The 21,351-nt window shown below is 35.2% G+C and overlaps 1 protein-coding gene across 5 annotated transcripts in view; it reads left to right on the plus strand.

Moving 5' to 3' along the window:
* The window catches only part of CCDC88A (coiled-coil domain containing 88A), a 118,899-nt gene that overhangs the window by 65,010 nt on the left and 32,538 nt on the right, over window positions 1–21,351 (plus strand). For all 5 annotated transcript variants that reach the window (XM_070379555.1, XM_070379556.1, XM_070379554.1 and 2 more), the window contains exons 13-18: window positions 2,210–2,394; window positions 8,265–8,402; window positions 9,868–10,938; window positions 12,233–12,360; window positions 14,021–14,159; window positions 17,477–17,638. In XM_070379555.1, the coding sequence (XP_070235656.1) occupies window positions 2,210–2,394; window positions 8,265–8,402; window positions 9,868–10,938; window positions 12,233–12,360; window positions 14,021–14,159; window positions 17,477–17,638 (1,823 nt within the window). The remainder of the gene's footprint in view (window positions 1–2,209; window positions 2,395–8,264; window positions 8,403–9,867; window positions 10,939–12,232; window positions 12,361–14,020; window positions 14,160–17,476; window positions 17,639–21,351) is intronic.

The following is a 21,351-nucleotide window of genomic DNA, read 5'->3' on the forward strand; positions in this document are numbered from 1 at the left end:
GTGGTGTTGGAGAAGACTCTTTAAAGTCCCTTGGACTGCAAGGAGATCCAACCAGTCCATCCTAACGGAGATCAGTCCTGGGTGTTCTTTGGTAGGACTGATGCTGAAGCCAAAACTCCAATACTTCAGCCACCTCATGTGAAGAGCTGACTCATTAGAAAAGACCCTGATGCTAGGAAAGATTGAGGGCAGGAGGAGAAGGGGACGACAGAGGATGAGATGGTTGGATGGCATTACCGACTCAATGGACATGGGTTTGGTGGACTCCAGGAGTTGGTGATGGACACGGAGGCCTGGCATGGTGTGGTTCATGGGGTTCATGTGGTTCAATGAGTTGGACACGACTGAGCAACTGTACTCAAGTAGTTAAAATTACACTGTTAGGAGTTTTCTCGGCTGTTAGGTAGGGACAGTAATAGTAAGGACTATCTGGTTGGGTTGTTGTGAGGGTTGAATTTGTTAATGAAGCTCTTTAGAACACCTTGTAAATAGCATTTGAGTCTTTTATTATTATTATATCAGTTTTGCTGCAGTCATAGAACAGAATATTAGTATAGTGTAGTTTTTTTTTTTAACTATACAAGGAACTTTCTAGAAAATTTGTTGAATGTGAAAAATGTAAAGGAAATCAAAGTCATTAATAATTTCTTGACTTTTACATTTCACAAAATTTGCTTCTAGAATTTTTCTACACACACATTTATTTTATATATCATCATCAGTGTTTATGTACAGTCAGGGTTCCTTTTTTCGTCCAAAATATAACACAGACATTCTCCCATGTTAAAAATGTGTTGTATGCATCCTTTTTATTCTCTGTAGGATGGCTTGAAGTTTCTTTGAAGCACGTAGTATTGAAAGTTTTATTAAGGCATATCATGTTTTGTAGCCTAATCTTGTTTAATTGAAATGAGTTTTACTTAAGAAGACATGGACAACTAATAACATTTATGAAGTCAGTGACTATCTATGATACCAGCTTTTAATAAAAGATTAAGAGTGTGTGCTGACTAGAACAAAAACTTGAAATAAGAATTAAGGCTTTCTTAAATCCTAGGAGATATTTTACTCTATCTGATTTTTAAAAAAGAACATATAACTTGTGGGGATACATGGTTTGTGTGTGTGTGTGTGTGTTTGGTTTTTATGATGGAGGATTTCAAACATACACAAAGTAGACAGACCTAGAAATGCCCTCCTGTATTTCTGTTCATTTCCTTTCCTGAAATCTAGGATTTCAAAATAAACTCTAAGTGTCATATTTCTTTTGTGAATCCTAATATATCTTCAAAATATTTAATGAGTCTGTCATACAGTTATTAGAAAATAATTATTTTTGGCTTACTGGAAAACGTTTCCAGAAGTTGAAACTGAGTTTTCTTATATTAAAAAAAATAATTCCAAAAGCTGCTTAGAAAGATGATTTCCATTGGCAAAATGGACTGCATGTTGCTCTTTATACTTAATTAGCTAGATCCTTCATTTAGAGAAAGACTTTTTTGAAGTGACCTGTGTATAGTACTGTCTCGCCTTTCTCAGAATCAGATTGGGAGTTTTTTTCCCCTTCAAACTGTTTTTCTTTTTTAATCTTTGAAGGTGTGGCATAGAATATGCTTTATACTTATTTGAGTCACACAGTGACTCTGTTAGATACACAGGATAGTAACTATATTTGGTCCAAGTAACCTAAGATTCATTGAGGTTAAAGTTGCTTTCTCATGGAATTAGGACTAAAAGTCTAGTCACTTCAGTCTAAATTTTGTACTTTTTTTCCCACTAGAATGCTTGTGGATGCGTATATGTGTGTGTATGCTAAGTCGCTTCAGTTGTGTCTGACTCTTTGCGACCCTATGGACTGTAACCAGGCTCCTCTGTTCATGGGATTCTCCAGGCAAGAATACTGGAGTGGGTTGCCATTTCCTTCTCCAGGGCATCTTCCCGACCCAGGGACTGAACCCTCATCTCCTGCGTCTCCTGCATTGCAGGCGGGTTCTTTACCACTTTACCAGGAAAGCCCCCACTTCTGAATGCTTTAGAATTTAAAGATTTACCTGTATTTATCTCTCTTTTTTCATTGTGTCTATCTTGTATAACTTTATTAATTTTTTATAAAGTTAAGGATCAGATGATTTAGTGTATTTACACTAAATATTTTAAATAGTGAAGAGTAAGCATAGTTTTACCAGTGTCATATTTTTCAATATTACAGCACCACAAAAATCCTTGGGCCATGAGGTGAATGAATTGACATCAAGTAGATTGTTGAAGTTGGAGATGGAAAATCAGAGTTTGACAAAAACTGTAGAAGAGCTTCGGAGTACTATGGATTCTGCTGAAGGCACCACCTCCAAAATCCTGAAAATTGAAAAAGAAAATCAAAGACTAAGTAAGAAGGTATAAAAATTAATTTTCAATATAATGTAAAAAAGATATATGTAAAAGTATAAATAAATAGTGTTTAGATAGAACATTTATTTTACAACTTTTATTGTACCCTCAATATTATTTTAACTGATTATATAGATTTCAAACTTATATAAATATGAAGTGAATGCATTCTTAGACTCAACAGTTATTATCTCACAACTAATCTTACTTCTACCCTTGATACTCTCTGTGCAACCACCAGATAATTTTGAAGTGAGTCCTAGACATGGTAGTGTTTTACCAATAAATATCTCTGTATAAATTTCTAAAAAGGAATTTTAAAAAAGAACAGTGATGATATCACACTTAAAAAATTATAGCTTTTGATCAGCAGATGCTTGGGGCTGGTGCACTGGGACGACCCAGAGGGATGGTATGGGGAGGGAGGAGGGTTCAGGATGGGGAACACATGTATGTATACCTGTGGCGGATTCATTTTGGTATATGGCAAAACCAATACAATATTGTAAAGTTAAAATAAAATAAAATTTAAAAAAATTTTTTAATATTTTTTGAATATAAGTATATTCAAATATTTTTTAAATATAAATCCAAATAAGATTGGTATGTTCAATCTGTTGATGTGTCCCTTAAGTCTGTTTTAGTCTATAGATTTACTCTTGTTTCCTAGTAGTTTTTCTGTTGAAGAAAGTGATGTTTGTAGTCATAGAAAATCATTGGTTTAGATCCCTTAATTAATCAGAGGGTACAAAATCCTGATATTATATCATCCGTTCTTTATTTGGTAGCTAGAGTGTTTCTGTAAGGAAAACTTTTTTTAAAAAAAATACTGGGTTAAAAATAAACCACTGTTAGTTACTTGGAGGAACAACTCTTAGGGTGGGTTAAGTGGGATGAATGTTTGATTCTTGTCCTTAATTTACCAGTTTCCTAGTAATTAATTGGTTCTCTCATATCCTCCTGAGATAATTATTGAGTTTGTTGTGGTGTCATAATAAACTCACAAATTTAAAAATATTTGATGTATTTTAATACATTGTATTTTTCTTACCCTCCCAACTCTTTTTAAGCCGCTACCTGAATCCTTATGACATGACCTAAGCACTCCTGGAGAGCTTCCTTGCTTTCTGCTGTGACAGCGTGTTCTAGGTTCTTTTGAAACATTCCTGCTTCAGACCTGGACACAGCCATTTCTCTAAAAAGCCCTTCTTTCTTTTAGTCAACAGTGGTATTTAGAGGCCACAGTTTAGGGATTATGAAACCTGAATTTAAGTAGACTTTGAAAAGAAATAACAAGCATACCTTATTTTCTTGCATAATACTTTTATCGCACTCACAGGTAATTGCTGTTGTTGTTTTTTACAACTTGAAAGTTTGAGGCAACCCTGCTTCAAACAAGTCTCTCAGCACTATTTTTCTAATAGCGTTTGCTATTACTTCATGTCTCTGTGTCACATTTTGGTGATTCTCACAATATTTCAAACTCTTTCATTGTTATTGTATTTGTTATGGTGATCTCTGTCAGAAATCCCATGGATGGAGGAACCTGATAGGCTGCAGTCCATGGGGTCGCTAAGAGTCAGACATGACTGAGCGACTTCGCTTTCACTTTTCACTTTCATGCATTGGAGAAGGAAATGGCAACCCACTCCAGTGTTCTTGCCTGGAGAATCCCAGGGACAGGGGACCCTGGTGGCTGCCGTCTATGGGGTCACACAGAGTCAGACACGACTGAAGTGACTTAGCATAGCATAGCATAGCATGGTGATCTCTGTCAATGATCTTTGATGTTAGTATTTTAATTGTGTTTGGGTGGCATAGACTGCACCCATATAAGACAGTGAACTTAATCAAGTGATGTGGTGTTCCAGCTTCTCCACTGACTGGTGATTTCCCCATCTCTCTCCCTCTCCTTGTACCTCCCTATTCCCTGAGACACAACAGTATTGAAATTAGCAACTAATAACCCTAGAGTGACCTGTATGTGTTCAAGTGAAAGGAGTAGTTGCACATCTCTCACTCTCACAATCGGATCACAAGCTAGAAATGATTAAGAACAGTGAGGAAGGAGTATTGAAAGCTGAGATAGGCTGAAAGGTAGGCTGCCTACACCAGTCAGCCAAGATGTGCATGCAGAGAGGTTCTTGAGTTAAAAGTACTTTCAGTGAACTTTGAATGATAGGAAAATGAGAGAGTATTATTGCTGATATGGAGAAGGTCTTAGTGGTCTGGATAGAAGACATGCCAGCCATAGCATTCCTTTAAGCCAAAGCCTAATCCAGAGCTAGGCCCTCTCTTCAATTCTGTGAAGGCTGAGAGAGGTGAGGAAGCTTCAGAAGAAAACTTTTAATCTTTTAGAGGTTGGTTTGTGAGGTTGAAGGAGAGAGGTTTCCGTAACATAAAAGTACAACATGTACTAATGTAGAAGCTGTATTTAGTTTTCCAGAAGATACAATTACGGTGACTACACTAAACTAGATTTTTAGTGTAGACAAACGACCTTCTATTGGAACAAGATTCCATCTAGGACTTCATAGCTGGAAGAGTTTAATTAATGCCTAGGTTCAAAGCTTCAAAGGACAGGTTTCTTCCCTGGTGGTCCCAGTGGCTAAGACTCCACACTCCCAATGCAGGGGGCCTAGGCTTGATTCCTGGTCAGGGAACTAGATCCCGCATGCCACAGCTAAAGATCCCGCATGCCACAACTAAGACCTGGCATAGCCAAGTAAATAATTTTTTCTTCTTTAAAGGACAGGCTGACTCTCTTGTTAGAGGCTAATGAAGCTGGTGACTTGAAGTCAGTGGTCATTTACAATTTCAAAAATCCTAGGGCCCTTAAGAATTCTGCTTAATCTGTTCTCTATACTTACTTTCCCTGTACTCTCTTGATGGAACAACAAAGCCTGGATGACAACATATCTGTTTACAGTATGGCTTATTGACTATTCTAAGCCCACTTGTGAGGTCTACTGCTCAAACAAAAATTTCTTTCAAAATATGACTGCTCATTGACAGTGTACCTGATCCCCAAGAACTCTGTTAGAGACTTAGGATTGAGATTCATGTTGTTCCGTGCTTACTAACACAATATCCATTCTGTGGCCCATAGATTAAAGAGTAAGTTGACTTTGAAGTCTTACTCTTTATTTTGTAAGGCTGTAGCTGCCATCAAAAGTGATTCCTCTGATGGATCTGGGCAAAGTCAGTTGAAAACCTTCTGAAAAGAACTTAGCAGTCTAGATGCCATTAAGAACATTCGTGATTCATGGGAAGAGTTAAAAATAACGTTAACAGGTGTTTGGAAGAAGTTGATTCTACCCCTCATGGATGACTTAGAGGCTTCAGTGGAGGAAGTAATTGCAGATGTGGAGGAATTAGCAAGAGAACCAGAACTAGAAATGGAGCCTGAAGATATGATTGATTTGTTGCAATCTCATGATACAGCTATAAATGGATTAGGAGTTACTTCTTGTGCATGAGTAAAGAAAGTTTCTTGAGACAGAGTCTACTGTTAAAGATGTTGTGGAGATGGTTGAAATATCAACAGAGGACTTAGAATATTACATAAAGCTGATAAAACAGAGGCTGTGTTTAAGAGAAGTGACTCCAATTTTGAAAAAAAAAGTTTTTGTAGCCTTGCATGCTACAGAGAAATTGTTCATGAAAGAAAGAGTCAGCTGACAGAGCAGACTTTATTGTTTTATTTTAAGAAATTACATAGCCATCCCAGCCTTCAGCAACCACTACCCTGATCAGTCAGCAGCCATCAGCATCTAGGCAAGACACTCCCCCAACAAGATTAAAACTTGCTGAAGGCTCAGGTGATGGTTAACTTTTTTTTAGCAGTGAATTTTTAATGAAGGTATGTACATTGTTTTTTTAGACATAATGGTATGGCACACTTAATAGACTACAGTGTGGGATAAACATAGATTTTAGAATATTCATTTGACTCATTTAATTGCGATACTTACTTTATTGCAGTGGTCTGGATCCAAACTTGCAATATCTCTGAGATACTCTTATTTTCCTGTTGTGGGACAGTTAGACCAAGTAATTTATTTGTGCATATCTTTCTACCTACACAAACACATACACACAGTATCAGTTCAGTTCAGTCGCTCAGTTGTGTCTGATTCTTTGCAACCCCATGAATTGCAGCACACCAGGCCTCCCTGTCCATCACCATCTCCCGGAGTTCACTCAGACTCACGTCCATCAAGTTAGTGATGCCATCCAGCCATCTCATCCTCTGTCGTCCCCTTCTCCTCCTGCCCCCAATCCCTCCCAGCATCAGAGTCTTTTCCAATGAGTCAGCTCTTCGCATGAGGTGGCCAAAGTACTGGAGTCGTATTATAAAGACGTACATGATATTTTTATCTTGAATACCCTCCATCATGTATACCCTTCAAAATGTGCTTTCACTTTTGTTTCCAGTTCTTGGTCGCTGAAAAATATGCTGTAATAAATATTCTTCTACATGTGTCAGCCATGTCTAGTTTTTCCTTTGGATTCTCGGTTTCTAGATTTGGTTATGAAAATCTGCCTAGTTTTTAGACCAGTAGCTTTGAATAGGAAGGTATTCATCACAGTAACCTTCAGCACTTGTTAAGATATGGATTGCTGAGCCTCATGCCCAGAGTTTCTAATGTGGTAGGGCTATGGTGGATAAGAATTCTCATTTCCAAGAAGTTCCTAGGTGAGACTCATCCTGCTATTGTGGAACCATGCCATGAGAACCACTGCCTTAGATAATGCAGATAGACATTTTGATTTCCTTGAAATATTTTTTGTCTTTTAAAACATTCTTTGCATCATCTTTAATTCATTAACCAAATAAGCATTTCACAATGAATATAGTGTTAAAATAGAAGTGGCCATTTAGAACTTGGAGTGGTTTTATTTTTGCCGCCACTATAAATCTGGAATTTTGATTTTGAAATTAACTTTAAAGTCTAATTAGTAAATTAGTGATTCCAGCAGTTTTTGATTAATTCTTTGTATATCTTTTGTAAACTGAATGTTTCATTTGAATTCCATTAATACAGGAAATGAGTTTAATTAAATAAATACTGTCCATATATTTCAGTATGTAATGTGAGAACCAGATTAGTTATTAATAGCTTACAGGTTCCTGATTGTGTAAACTTAATGTGAATTATTGAATAAGATTTGTGACTTTATGCTTTTGAGATATTAATATTACTTCTTAGAGTTTCTTACTGTTGTTACAAGGATTTAGGTAATATTTAAACGTGAAGTGGAATGTTTTATATGCCTTAATCTTTCTTTCTTTTTTTGTTTTTGGTTACCTGGTTTGAATATGTTATATAATAATGGGGAAATCACTAGTATGGCATATTTTGAAGTTGAATTTGCTTTTTCATACTTGTTAACCTCATACTTTGCTAGAGTTTTGCTCAAATCTTTTTTTCTCTAGTAGTCTCCTTTTTTTCTCTTTTTAACCCAAGTTCCTTCTCGTCTCATTTTCTCATCTTTTCCTTCTTGTGCACTAAATTCCTTGACTAATTAAATTTGCGTTTTACAAATCCAAGGGAGTTTTTTCAGTATGTTTTGTGTATTCTTCATGTGGCATGTGTGTATGTATGCAGTTGTATTTGTGTTTGTGTTTAGAAGTGGAAATTTGCCTTCAGAGATGCAGAGGACAAGAAAGATAATCATGTCTGTATATTTTAGATAGCTGCTAAAATTATCTTGAAATACTACTTGAATTTTTCTATGAAATTCTTAAATTTCACTATTTGAGTATTAAAATTGTTTTCTACCCTTTATTCAGTGATTAGCTTTTGTTTTTACATGCTTCCACTATTTTGAAATACTAATGATATATTTTTTTGTGATTTCATTTTCACCAGGTTGAAATCCTTGAAAATGAGATTATTCAAGAAAAGCAAAGTCTTCAGAATTGTCAGAATTTAAGCAAGGATCTAATGAAGGAAAAAGCTCAGCTTGAAAAAACGATTGAAACACTTCGAGAAAATTCAGAGAGACAGGTTCATAAATTTTTTTATTAAGCAACATATCTTAAAACTTATTAACAAAAGTTATTTTAAAGTTTGTGCAAGTAAAATCTTCATAATAACATTAAATGAAATATTTTAGAAATTTTTAGATTTTAAAGTGACTATAGTTTTACCTCATTTTCTATCCCATGCATTGTTGAAAAGTTGAAGAGAAAACTTAGAATTTTTTAAATTGTCAGTGTGCTTAATAATTATCTGATATAAAATTTCATGGTACCTGTGCATGAATTGGTTTTCAAGTGTCAGTGGAATGAGACTGCAGATATTAAAGGCCCCGAATGAAATTGGGATGAAGTGCAGCTCTACTCTGATCCCACTGAAGTGGTGGCAGCAACTGTTCTGTATATTTTCATACTTGCTCTCAAGTTTTATTGGTCATTCACATGTTATGCTTGAAGAAACTGAGAATCAAATAGATTAAATAACTGGCTGTTTTAAAATTTCTAATTTTTAGAAGTAAAATTATTTACTTCTAAATATTATCGAGCTATAGCCCTCAAAGTGAAAGTGTTAGTTGCTCAGTCATGTCCAACTCTTTGTGACCCTGTAGACTGTAGCCTGCCAGGTTCCTCTGTCCATGGGATTTTCCAGGCAAGAATACTGGAGTGGGCTGCCATCTACTTCTCCAGGGGATCTTCCTGACCCAGGGATTGAACCATGTCTCCTGCATTGCAGGGGAGACTCTCTACCATCTGAACCCCAGGGTTAGTCCTTAGGTCACCTGTAAAAATACGCATTTCCATAGAGCTATGGAACAAAAATTCTAGAGCTAAGCATGAATCTCTATTTTTACAAGTTTCTCGGAATTGATTGTTTAACACACTGAATTTTAAGAACCTTTACCATTATAATAGACCATACTATAAATTGGATGTTTTAGTTTTTAAATGTACCAGGGATATTGTTATTTTGATGTTTCCAAATTAGAATTCTTTTAGGAAATGAATACACACAAATACACACACACACATATATATACACACACATCTACACATAGAATAGAGCAAATACTGTATTTACTGAGGTCTTCCTGTATATATGCATTGTGAAATTTTTTGAATGAATGTAAAAACATGTATCTTCAAGGAGATATGTGTATACATTTCATCTAGACTCATATTTGAATTTGAAACATATCACCACTATATAATCTGAAGATCATTTTGGTTAATATTCATCTCTGTTAACCATTTCTATACATTTCGGACTCCCTAAAGATATGAAATTTAAAGACCTGGCAGTACATGTACGTGGTCATCTCTCAGTAAATATTTGTCAGAATTGAAATTAAAATAGACAATTTTAGCACCTTTTTATGATCTGATTTCCCTGCTAGTTTTTGGAGGAGGAAAACTATGTAATTTTAAAATATTTAGTTCATGTTCCATTAAGTTTTAAATTTTCTTCTTTTTTTTTTTTTTTTTTACTAAATTAGATTAAAATATTAGAACAGGAAAATGAACATCTGAATCAAACTGTGTCCTCCTTAAGGCAGCGCTCCCAGATAAGTGCTGAAGCAAGGGTGAAAGACATTGAAAAAGAAAACAAAATTCTCCATGAATCTATCAAAGAAACAAGTAGCAAGCTAAGCAAGACTGAATTTGAAAAAAGGCAAATCAGAAAAGAATTGGAACATTATAAAGAAAAAGGAGAAAGAGCAGAAGAACTTGAAAATGAGTTGCATCATCTTGAAAAAGAAAATGAACTGTTACAGAAAAAGATAACCAATTTAAAAATTACTTGTGAAAAAATTGAGGCCTTAGAACAAGAAAATTCAGAGCTAGAAAGAGAAAATAGGAAGTTTAAAAAAACACTGGATAGCTTTAAAAACCTCACTTTTCAGTTGGAATCCCTGGAAAAAGAGAATTCCCAGCTTGATGAGGAAAACTTAGAACTTCGAAGGAGTGTGGAATCTTTGAAGTGTGCAAGCATGAAGATGGCTCAGCTACAACTAGAGAATAAAGAACTGGAAAGTGAAAAAGAACAACTTAAGAAAGGTTTAGAGCTCATGAAAGCATCTTTCAAGAAAACAGAACGCTTAGAAGTTAGTTATCAGGGTTTAGATACAGAAAATCAAAGGCTACAGAAAGCTCTTGAAAACAGCAATAAAAAAATCCAACAATTGGAAAGTGAGCTACAGGACTTAGAGATGGAAAATCAAACATTGCAGAAAAACCTAGAAGAGTTAAAAATATCTAGCAAAAGACTAGAACAGCTGGAAAAAGAAAATAAATCATTAGAGCAAGAGACTTCTCAACTGGAAAAGGATAAAAAACAACTGGAGAAGGAAAATAAGAGACTCCGGCAACAAGCAGAAATAAAAGATACCACATTAGAAGAAAATAATGTGAAAATTGGAAATTTGGAAAAAGAAAACAAAACCCTTTTCAAAGAGATTGGTATTTATAAAGAATCCTGCATTCGTCTGAAAGAATTAGAGAAAGAAAATAAAGAGCTTGTGAAAAGAGCAACTATTGATATAAAAACTTTGGTTACATTACGAGAGGTAAGTATAGTTAATTAAATTTCACACAAATTTTTAAATTTTTTAAATTTAGAACTTCTTTAAGCTTTATTATGGTAATTTGTATAATCTATTTATGGTTCAAAGTAGAAATTTAGAATTAAAAAGCTTCTAAGTTTCCCACTTCTGTTAAACTAAGAAGTGAATGCAAATTGTATTTTTTAAGAAATTATAGTAATAAGTTATCCATGTAATATCTGACTTATTTCTTATAATTTTACATGTTTGTTTCAAAGTCATATTAAAATATATGATCAAAACTTACTGAATGTGATAATTGCTGGTTATTGAATATTAGCTATGTGCCAAATACTGGATAATTTTTACAACCAATCCTTTATTTCTGTTATCTCCATTAGATTAGAAAACTGAGGTTCAGAGACATTAAGTAACTTATTTAAGAACAAAATGGTAGATTTGGATTTCTGGATTCAAATCTAGATCTTTCAGATTTCAAAGTCCCTTGGATTTTGACTGAGAGAATATAAGCAAGAGAATGCAAATCAGGTCAGCACTGAACAATTGGTAGTTGGTTGGATCTGTGTATCATGAAGAATTCTAAAATTTATAGGAGTAGATTGGCAATAAATGGTTGGTGTAGCTCAGAAGAGAGCAAATAGTGTTTATTTGCTATCCCTATGCTCTACTATATATGATAACCTTTTAAGTTCAATTTAAAAAAACTTAGCATTCTGGCAGATGCTTGCACTGGGAAATCTGCCTTTCTGCTAAAGAGACATTGAAAAGGGATCATTATTATCCTTTTTCTTTTTCCTTTCTGTTCTACAATCCTACACACATGAACAATAGGTTCCTGGTCCCCACATCTCTAAGAATTCCCCCTAGTTATTCAGATCAATGTCTTAGGCCTTTTCCACTGGGAGAGGTGTGCTTGGGATGGGAGAAGGGTGTTGTATCCAACGTATATTCATGAAAGAAATATGCACTAAAGTTCTAGTTTAGTATGAAAAGTTAATGGATATGTGTTGTTTCCCCCACACTTTTCAAACCTAAGATGTGTAATCACAAGTACGAGTTTCTCCTTTTAGTTTTTAACATTAAAAAGTTAAAAAGTATTAGCAAAATAGAAGAAGGAAAACATTACTGGGTTATAATTTTTTTGCTTGACTATTTTTTATTGATAAAAAGTTCAGCAACAGCCTTTCTGTCTTTCCTGGTTTAAATTTTGTGTATTCCTGGATGAAATCTTGGCTGAATTTCTTGGATGTTTATGTTCACAACACTTATGTGAGTTTTGCATTACTTTTAAAATAAGGATTTGGTGAGTGAAAAATTGAAGACTCAACAAATGAACAATGATCTTGAAAAATTAACTCATGAGCTTGAGAAGATAGGGTTAAATAAAGAGCGACTCTTACATGATGAGCAAAGTACTGATGACCGGTGAGTATTAAGTCTATCTGAAGAACTGTGGAAGTCATTTATTTTGCTCAAGCATTAATTTTGAGACTGTGGAGCAATTAAGGCAGAAAAATAATGTAGAAAACTAGGGCTTAACAAACAATAAAAAATTAACTTATATACACTTTAATTTGAAAATATTCAGTACAGGCTTGAAGAGAATTTCTATTCTTCCATGGTAAATACAGTCTATCAGTTAATTAGATTTTCAAGTAGTCTACTGTTTAGCGTCCAGTTGGCCACATGATTCCAGCTGGAATAGAAGTGTGTATTGTTAAGAATATTGTTATACACTAGATTTTATTTCATTAGAATTTTTGTAATTATATAATTTGTATTTTGTTGCCTATCCATCATTACTGTTCTAGTAAGTATTTATATTTTATAATAAATAAATGTATGTGGGAAAAAATTAATGCAGATTGTATTTATTGGCAAGAATTTATTCTTACCATTGTGGAATATATAGTCTAATTGTGGACTTGAATGTATAAATGTAGCAAAGTGAATTTAGTGGTAGAGTTGAAAACAGTGCCCTTTGATCACTTTTGTCTTTCCCTTTGTAACAGTTTGTTGTCCTGTGCCTTCTCTCTCAATATAGTTTCCTAGAGTTAGGTTCTTAGGCCTCTTATCCATTCCATGAGCATTCTATCCATCATCTCAGCTTACATGCATATTATTCCCTGCTTACTGAACATCTCTACCTGGACAGTCAGAACTCAGGCATCACAAATTTAATACATCCAGAGTCATACACATTACATGCTTTAAAATTGTTTGTTGACTCAAGCCAATATCAAAGTGAGATTTTTTTTCTCTGTTGTCAATGAACTTAAAATCTAATTGAGCAGAAAATATATGCGCACAAATTAATTACAATAAGAGGCAGAATATGATAGAATTTCTCATATATGTACTTCAGGTTTTTATTTGGTTTAGTCATTGAGGTTCTCAGGTGTAAGAAATAGATTAATCTGTAATTCCTAGTTTGTGGTTCCCTCTCGGAGTATGTTCATGGACATCCTTTTTATAAAGAAAAAAATCTTAATATAAATATTCATGAACCCATCAGAAAGATAACTAAAATATTAACACTCAAACCTATCTGCCCCTTTCTGTTCTGTTACCAGTATCTTGACTCTTTACTATGTTGTCCCCCCTCTTTATTTTTAATATTCTGCAAGTTCTCCATGCCCTAAAGGTAGTCTTCAGAGTGCTTTAAGTCTTAACTATTCATATGTACTTGTGTAAATATATTATATATTAATATCATAGACAAATGCTTAATAATGTGCTTAATCCATCCACTTACTCTTCCTGTAGATTCTATTCTTATGAAACTAAAAGAAATATTTTGAGACTAAGATCCTCCAGATGCCTTTTTGTAGCATTAATTTTTGCTTTTGACAACCTAGACTGTAATCTGGAGCTGTATACTCAGGGCTTTTTTGTTTTTTTCTCATTACCAGGAATAGTTAAAAAGGGAGAGTAGGCAGGAAGAACAAAATAATTTAATTTGCTTCTTTTTTTAAAAAAGATTATTTTATAAGGCTTATTTATGTATCAGTATCTAATCATAAATTATCTTTAAAAATAATTTTCTGACCTCCAGTAATGAACTCTTTTTATACTTGGATAATAGATACAAACTTCTGGAATCAAAATTAGAATCCACTCTAAAGAAGTCTCTTGAAATAAAAGAAGAAAAAATTGCTGCTTTAGAAGCTCGACTAGAAGAGTCCACAAATTACAACCAGCAGTTGCGCCAAGAACTAAAAACAGTAAGTGATTTTCTTGGAAAGAATTTTGATTGTCAACTTTTTCTCTTTTTTGCACTGCTCAGCTTGTGGGATCTTAGTTCACTGACCAGGGATTAAACCTGGGACCCAGCAGTGAAAGCACCGAGTCCTAACCACTGGACCACCAGGGAATTCCCTGTCAGATATTTGGACAGAAAAGTATAAAGTAGAAAATGAAACATAAAATTTTATTACTGTTTTGTCCATTTCTTTTTCTTAAATTTCTAAAATTTTCTGTATTATGTAGTTTATAACAAACTATTTTGTCTATATGCTATAATTTATTCAATCTTATTTTATGTATGAATGTCCCTCAGTATGTATGACGACACATATTGGAATTGTGAGAGTGGAATGGGGAAGAGGCAGACTTACTTCATTGGGAAAAGCTCTCAATGTGATTTTGACACTTCACTGTCACTCTTTTCCTATTGAGATTCCAGGTAAAAGTTTGATTAAAAAAAAAGTATGGGTGTGAGGATAGCAAGTAGAGGCAAGCAGTATGTGTGGTATAAGAGAGCCCTTGATCTAAAAAATTTGAGGTCTTTTCTAAATTTTTTAATTGTGTTATTTGGAATTATTCAGTGAAATATGTGAGGTAGGGGCTACTGTCTGTTTTCCCTATGTGAATGAATTGAAATTGAAGGGACTTGCCCATTCTATAGGGTTAGTATTTGGCAGATTGGTAGAATCATGTTCTGCCTTTTACTCCCTTTTATTAGCTCTGTAGTCATACCTGGAGTGGTTTTACAGTCAACCAAACATTCAGGCTGACAAGCTTATTATAGGCCACATTTAGAACCATTCAGTTCAGAGCACTATAGGAAGTATAAGCTAATAGTAGGGCACAATCTGGTGTCCCTCTTCACATATTTGTCTGAGAGTCATCTTCTCACTAGATGATAGTTCAGACGCAAGAAGACAAGATTCACATTGGGTAAGTGTGAAAGCTGCTCTGGCTTTGGGACGTCATGCTTAATACCAGTCATCATCCCTTGCAGCATCTCCAAATGCATGGATTTAAGATCTTCACAGTCTTAAGATTTAAGAGTTCCTACACTCAGAGAAGTCCAAAGATGTAGCTTCTTATTAGGTATTTATAGTTCTTGTACAAATACAGTTTACCCATCAGAAGTCATTTTTCTTGACTGGTAGCATGGAACATTGTAGTTTTATCAGGTTTCCAGAGAAAGTTACTCAAAGGTTAATTTCTCATACAGGAGAGGAAAAGGATTGGTTCCTCATTTGCACATCATTGCTGGTGTTTGTCTCAGACATTAACACAGAACATTTTTTTTACAGAAGGAATTTTAGAACTTTGTTTAGTCAGCATAAGTGTTGTCTAAAAAAAATATAAAGTAAAACTTGTTACCACATTTCATTAATCATCTTTCTTTTTCTGAATTTTTGCCCTTTATGCAGTATCACTATATTGCAAATAAAGTCAATTTCATGAAGCTACTAAGCCAGAAAATAAATGGGTTTAAGTATGGATTGGTATATGATGTGTTTCAAGTCTAAAAGTTAGAGACTGTCTTCCACTTTCAGCCATTTGGAAGTGGAAGATTTCCAAATTATTATTATTGGACTAGTTTTCTGCCATAAACATGCATTCAACTGAAATTGCACTGTTCTAGTTTTTAATATATGATTGATTAATTATACTGTTCTAGTTGTTTCATAGTTAACATAGACTATGAAAGCTAAATATGAGTAATAAGTATAAAGTAAACATTAAAATAGTATGACAAAGAAGTATAACTAAAATGCCAGCAAAGGAGATTACATAGAATCGAAAAATCCAACTAAAAGCAGAAAAAGAAAAAAGAGAGAACAAACTACAGGTTGGACAAATGGAAAATAAATAGCAAGATAGCAGTTTTAAACCAAACCATGTCAGTCATCACATTAAATGTAAATGGTCTGTACATCCCAATTAAAAGGCATTTAATTTATTTAAATTAATAAATTAGATAAGAAGGCAACACCCACCTGTACACTGCCTCTGAAAAACCCTGATGGAAAATGTCATTTTCAATATGAACATAAATTAAAGATTCTGATTAATGATATATAAGGTAAAGGACCATTTTTGAAACTTAACAGAACAGTGGACTGAAAATGAGAAGTTCTGAATTTTATTCTCACATCCCCTTCTTTATAATGACATATGTCCGTAACTCTTACAAGCCTTGAAAAAAGAGCCTGTGAGAAATTAATGTAAAATAGACTGGAAATTATGTTATCCATCTATATTTTAGGGTGTCAGAAGTATTTTTTTTTAAAGTGGAAAATCAGGATCTCAGAACATATGTTCAATCATTTGCCAAGATTTAAGTGACACTCTATCTGGGCATCTTATTTTCTGTAATCTCAAATTATTGTCTAACTCAGTAGTAGTAGCAAAGTTTGAGCCATAAAGCTTTCTTGAGGTTGCATTAGACATTGAATTATTTTAAACATCTATATACTTGTCTTAATAGAAAGTTTGGGTTTAAGTTAGAAATTTATGATAATCATTTCCTAGGAAAAACTAGTAATTCAGTATAACAATAATTTAAATTGAAGAGAGCAATTTAGTTAATCATTAATTTTGGATGATGACCAATTTGTTAGTTTTGAGTTTGCTCTGTTAAAGTAGGATTTGGTTATAATCATACCAGAGAACCCTGAATAAGATATATCCTTGGATTATTCACTCTTTATAAAATGAATAATAGTAATTTTATGTGGGTCAATATCTGTATAAAGAAGTCATTTATTTATTAACAGGTCATTCTGGGCAACATAATCCTTTTAAAAAGACCATACATAGATAGATACTTCCTCAGCTTCAGTTATTCTTTTTAAGGGAAATTAATATATGTGTCAAGTTTTTGTTCTTGACATGGGGATCTCTGAAATCTCTAAACCAATTATAAACAGCTCTAAAAACAATTGTTAGTACTTAGCAACAAGTCTATATTCATCTATTCTTCAGTGATATTTTCATCATAAGCAACAGGATCTGAAATTACAAAATAATAGCAACATGACACTTAAGCAGGGTATATTAATATTTCTAGAGGAAAACATTTGCACTTTACAATGCATAAATTGTGATAATGATAATAATGGTAATTGTATATATTATTATATTTTTAAATAAACTGTCTCTCACATTCACCAGACCGTTGTGGAGTTTAATTATGATAAATATAACCTTGGTGGTATGTTTTCTCCCTTTTTAAATAAATGAAAACAATGTTATAAATCAACTATACTTCAATTTTAAAAGATATTTTAAAATAAAATTTTAGGTGAAAAAGAATTATGAGGCTCTCAAACAGAGACAGGATGAGGAAAGAATGGTTCAGAGCTCTCCTCCAGCTGCTGGTGAAGACAAGTGGGAGCGAGAAAGTCAAGAAACAACTAGAGAGCTTCTGAAAGTTAAAGACAGATTAATTGAAGTTGAAAGAAATGTAAGTATTTTAGAAGGAATAAAGTTTTTTAGAAGTCAAGGATCACTGAATATATAACAGAGTTTATCTAATCTGGTTTTGTAGTTTTGTTCATTTTATACTTTCTTGATCAGTTTGTTTCATAGTATTAAGTATAGTATTAAGACAAGAACAGTTTAATATTCTTTTCTTCATCATCGTCATGTAAGCACATCAGCAAGCTTTGTCAACTCTGTCATGTAAATAGAATGCAAACTCATCTATTTCTCTCTGTCTCTGGTGCTAACACTCTAGTCTAAGTTACCCTTATCCCTCATCTGGACTTTTAAAAAAGAGTATCACCCTAACCGGCCTGCCCCTTTCACTTCTCGCCCAAACTGACCCATTCTCAATGTAGTAACCTAGAGTTTTTTAAAATAATTTGTGAGGTTTTTTATTTATTTATTTTTGGCTGCACTGGGTCTTTGTTGCTGCTCACGGGCTTTCTCTAGTTGCAGAGTGGGAGCTGCTCTAGATGCGGCGTGTGGGCTTCTCACTGCGGTGGTGTCTCTTGTGGAGCATGGGCTCTAGGGCTTGCAGGCTTCAGTAGTTGCTGCACATGGGTTTAGTAGTTGCTGCACGTGGGCTTAGTAGCCTGTGGCATGTGGGAACTTCCCAAACCCGGGAGCAAACCAGTGTCCCCTGCATTGCAGCAAGGTGGATTCTTAACCACTGGACCACCAAGGAAACCCTAGAGTTATTTTTAAAACATAATCCAGGTCATGTCATTTTCCTACTTAAAATCTTCAGTGGTTTCCCATTTTATTAATAATGAAATCCCTGGTGACTCAGAAGTAAAGAATAGGCCTGCAGTGCAGGAGACCCAGGTTCAATCCCTGGGTCGGGAAGATCCCCTGGGGAAGGGAATGACTACCAACTCCATGGACAGAGGAGCCTGGCGGGCTACATACAGTCCATGGGATCGCGAAGTCGGACACAAAGTTAGTTAAACTAACACTTTAACTTTCACTTCCATACTTTTTACTATATCCATAAGATCCTATTTGACATTGCCCTGCCTGTATCTCTAGCCTTATACCATATTAGTCTTCTACTTACCTTGTTTATTAATCTGAGGATAATATTGGTATCTGTTAATATGTGGAAAACAGAACAGTGACTGGTACTTAATAAGCAAATTAATTCTAGTCATATTGGCGTTTTCTGTTTATTCCTCTTTCATGGCCTTTCTGTTTGCTTGCCCTAGCTGGAACACGTGACAGGCTTCTGTCAACATTCAGGTCTCACATAACATGTCATCTGTAGGGGGTTTTCCCTGACCCCTTCTCCACTGAAGCAGTTGTCCCCAACCTAAAACCATTTACTCTCACACCACTGCCTTGCTTAGTTTCTTCATGGAACTTTTTACCAGTTAATTTTTTGTATTCACTGATTTACTATTTGACTATAAAAAAGCTCCCTGAATGCAGGTAGCTTGTCTTTCTTTTACATCACTGTGCCTTCTCTGTGTAAAACAGTGCTTGGTAGATAGCAGATTTTTAATAAATATGTACGGAGTGAATTTATTAAATATTTACTGTAGAAAATAATTCAGCAACCATTTTCAAAGATGAGTGAGCCTAAAGAACTTAATGTGCTAACAAGTAAAAGAGTTGTGGTTCAGTTCAGTTCAATTCAGTTGCTCAGTCATGTCCGACTCTTCACAACCCCATGGACCACAGCACGCTAGGCCTCCCTGTCCAACACCAGCTCCCAGAGTTTACTCAAACTCGTCTCCATGGAGTCGGTGATGCCATCTAACTATCTCATCCTCTGTCATCTCCTTCTCCTCCTGCCTTCAGTCTTTCCCAGCATCAGGGTCTTTTCAAATGAATCAGCTCTTTGCATCAGGTGGCCGAAGTATTGGAGTTTCAGCTTCAACATCAGTCCTTCCATTGAACATTCAGGACTGATCTCCTTTAGGATGGACAGGTTGGATCACCTTGCAGTCCAAGGGACTCTCAAGAGTCTTCTCCAACAACACAGTTCAAAAGCATCAATTCTTCGGTGCTCAGCTTTCTTTATAGTCCAACTCTCACATCCATACATGACTACTGGAAAAACCATAGCCTTGATGAGATGGACCTTAGTGGACAAAGTAATGTCTCTGCTTTTTAATATGCTGTCTAGGTTGGTCATAACTTTCCTTCCAAGGAGCAAGCATCTTTTAATTTCATGGCTGCAATCACCATCTGCAGTGATTCTGCAGAAAGAAATAAAGTCAGCCACTGTTTCCAGTTTCCCCATCTATTTGCCACGAAGTGATGGACGGATGCCATGATTTTAGTTTTCTGAATGTTGAGCGTTAAGCCAACTTTGGTTTTATTGTTTTCTAATTTGTTTATTGAAAACTAAGCCATGAAGACAAAAGTTAATCTCTTACACTACTAATTTCTACTTTTTCATCCAAAAATAATCACTGAAAACTGTTTTATATTTCCAGAAAATGTTTGTGAGGTATCTATTTATAAGAGTTTTATTTCTTTTACAGATTTACATTTTTGAGACCTTATTTCCATTTTTCAATTATTTTATCTTAGATCTATTTTAGCACATACAGAGCTATATAATTTTATTTAATGACCACATACTGTTCCATTGTGTATATATTACCATAATTGATTTAAATAAATTCCATATCAGTGGACATTCAAGTTATTTTTCAGATTTTGCTGCTGTGAAAATCCATGTTATAACATGTTTCTCCATCCTAATTCTCTTCTATTATGTCCAACTCTTTGTGACCCTATGGACCTTATCCAGCCGAATACTGGAATGGGTTGTTATTTCCTCCTCCAGGGGAATCCCTTGCTCATCCAGGGATTGAATCCCCATCTCTTAAGTCTCCTACATTGGCAGGCGGGTTCTTTACCACTAGTGCCACCTGGGAACCCCTAACATGTTCTGCATGCTAAGTTGCTTCAGCTGAGTCCGACTTTGCAGCCCTATGGACTACAGCCCTCCAGGCACCTCTGTCTGTCAGATTCTCCATGCAAGAATACTGGCTGCTGCTGCTGCTAAGTCACTTCAGTCGTGTCCAACTCTGTGCAACCCTGTAGACGGCAGCCCACCAGGCTCCCCTGTCCCTGGGATTCTCCAGGCAAGAACACTGGAGTGGGTTGCCATTTCCTTCTCCAGTGCATGAAAGTGAAAAGTGAAAGTGAAGTCACTCAGTTGTGTCTGACCCTCAGCGACCCCACGGACTGCAGCCTATCAGGCTGCTCCGTCCATGGGACTTTCCAGGCAAGAGTACTGGAGTGGGTTGCCATTGCCTTCTCCAAACTGCTGGGGGTTGCCATTCCCTCCTTCAGAGGATCTTCCGGACCAAGGGATCAAACCCGAGTCTCTTAATATATCTCTTGCATTGGCAGGTGGATTCTTTACCACTACCACCACCTTGAAAGCCCTAACTTTCTTGGACCCACAGCATGTGAGGTCTTAGTTCCCCAACCAGGGATCGAGCCTGCACCCCCTACATTGGGCTGGCAGAGTCTTAACAGTGGACCGCCAGGGAACGTCCTAGGGTAGTAAATTGCTGACAGTAGAACTGATAGGCCAAAGAGCATATCTAGAGAGAGATTTCTGTGTGTGTATTTAATTTTAATTGATAAACTGTTGTAAAAGCTTTTCAAAAAAGTGAATTTTCAGTTCCACTAATAGAATATCTGTTATTCCAGATTGACATTGGGTATTCC

This window comes from Bos mutus, chromosome 11 (genome assembly GCF_027580195.1).
Source record: "Bos mutus isolate GX-2022 chromosome 11, NWIPB_WYAK_1.1, whole genome shotgun sequence".
NCBI lineage: Eukaryota > Metazoa > Chordata > Mammalia > Artiodactyla > Bovidae > Bos > Bos mutus.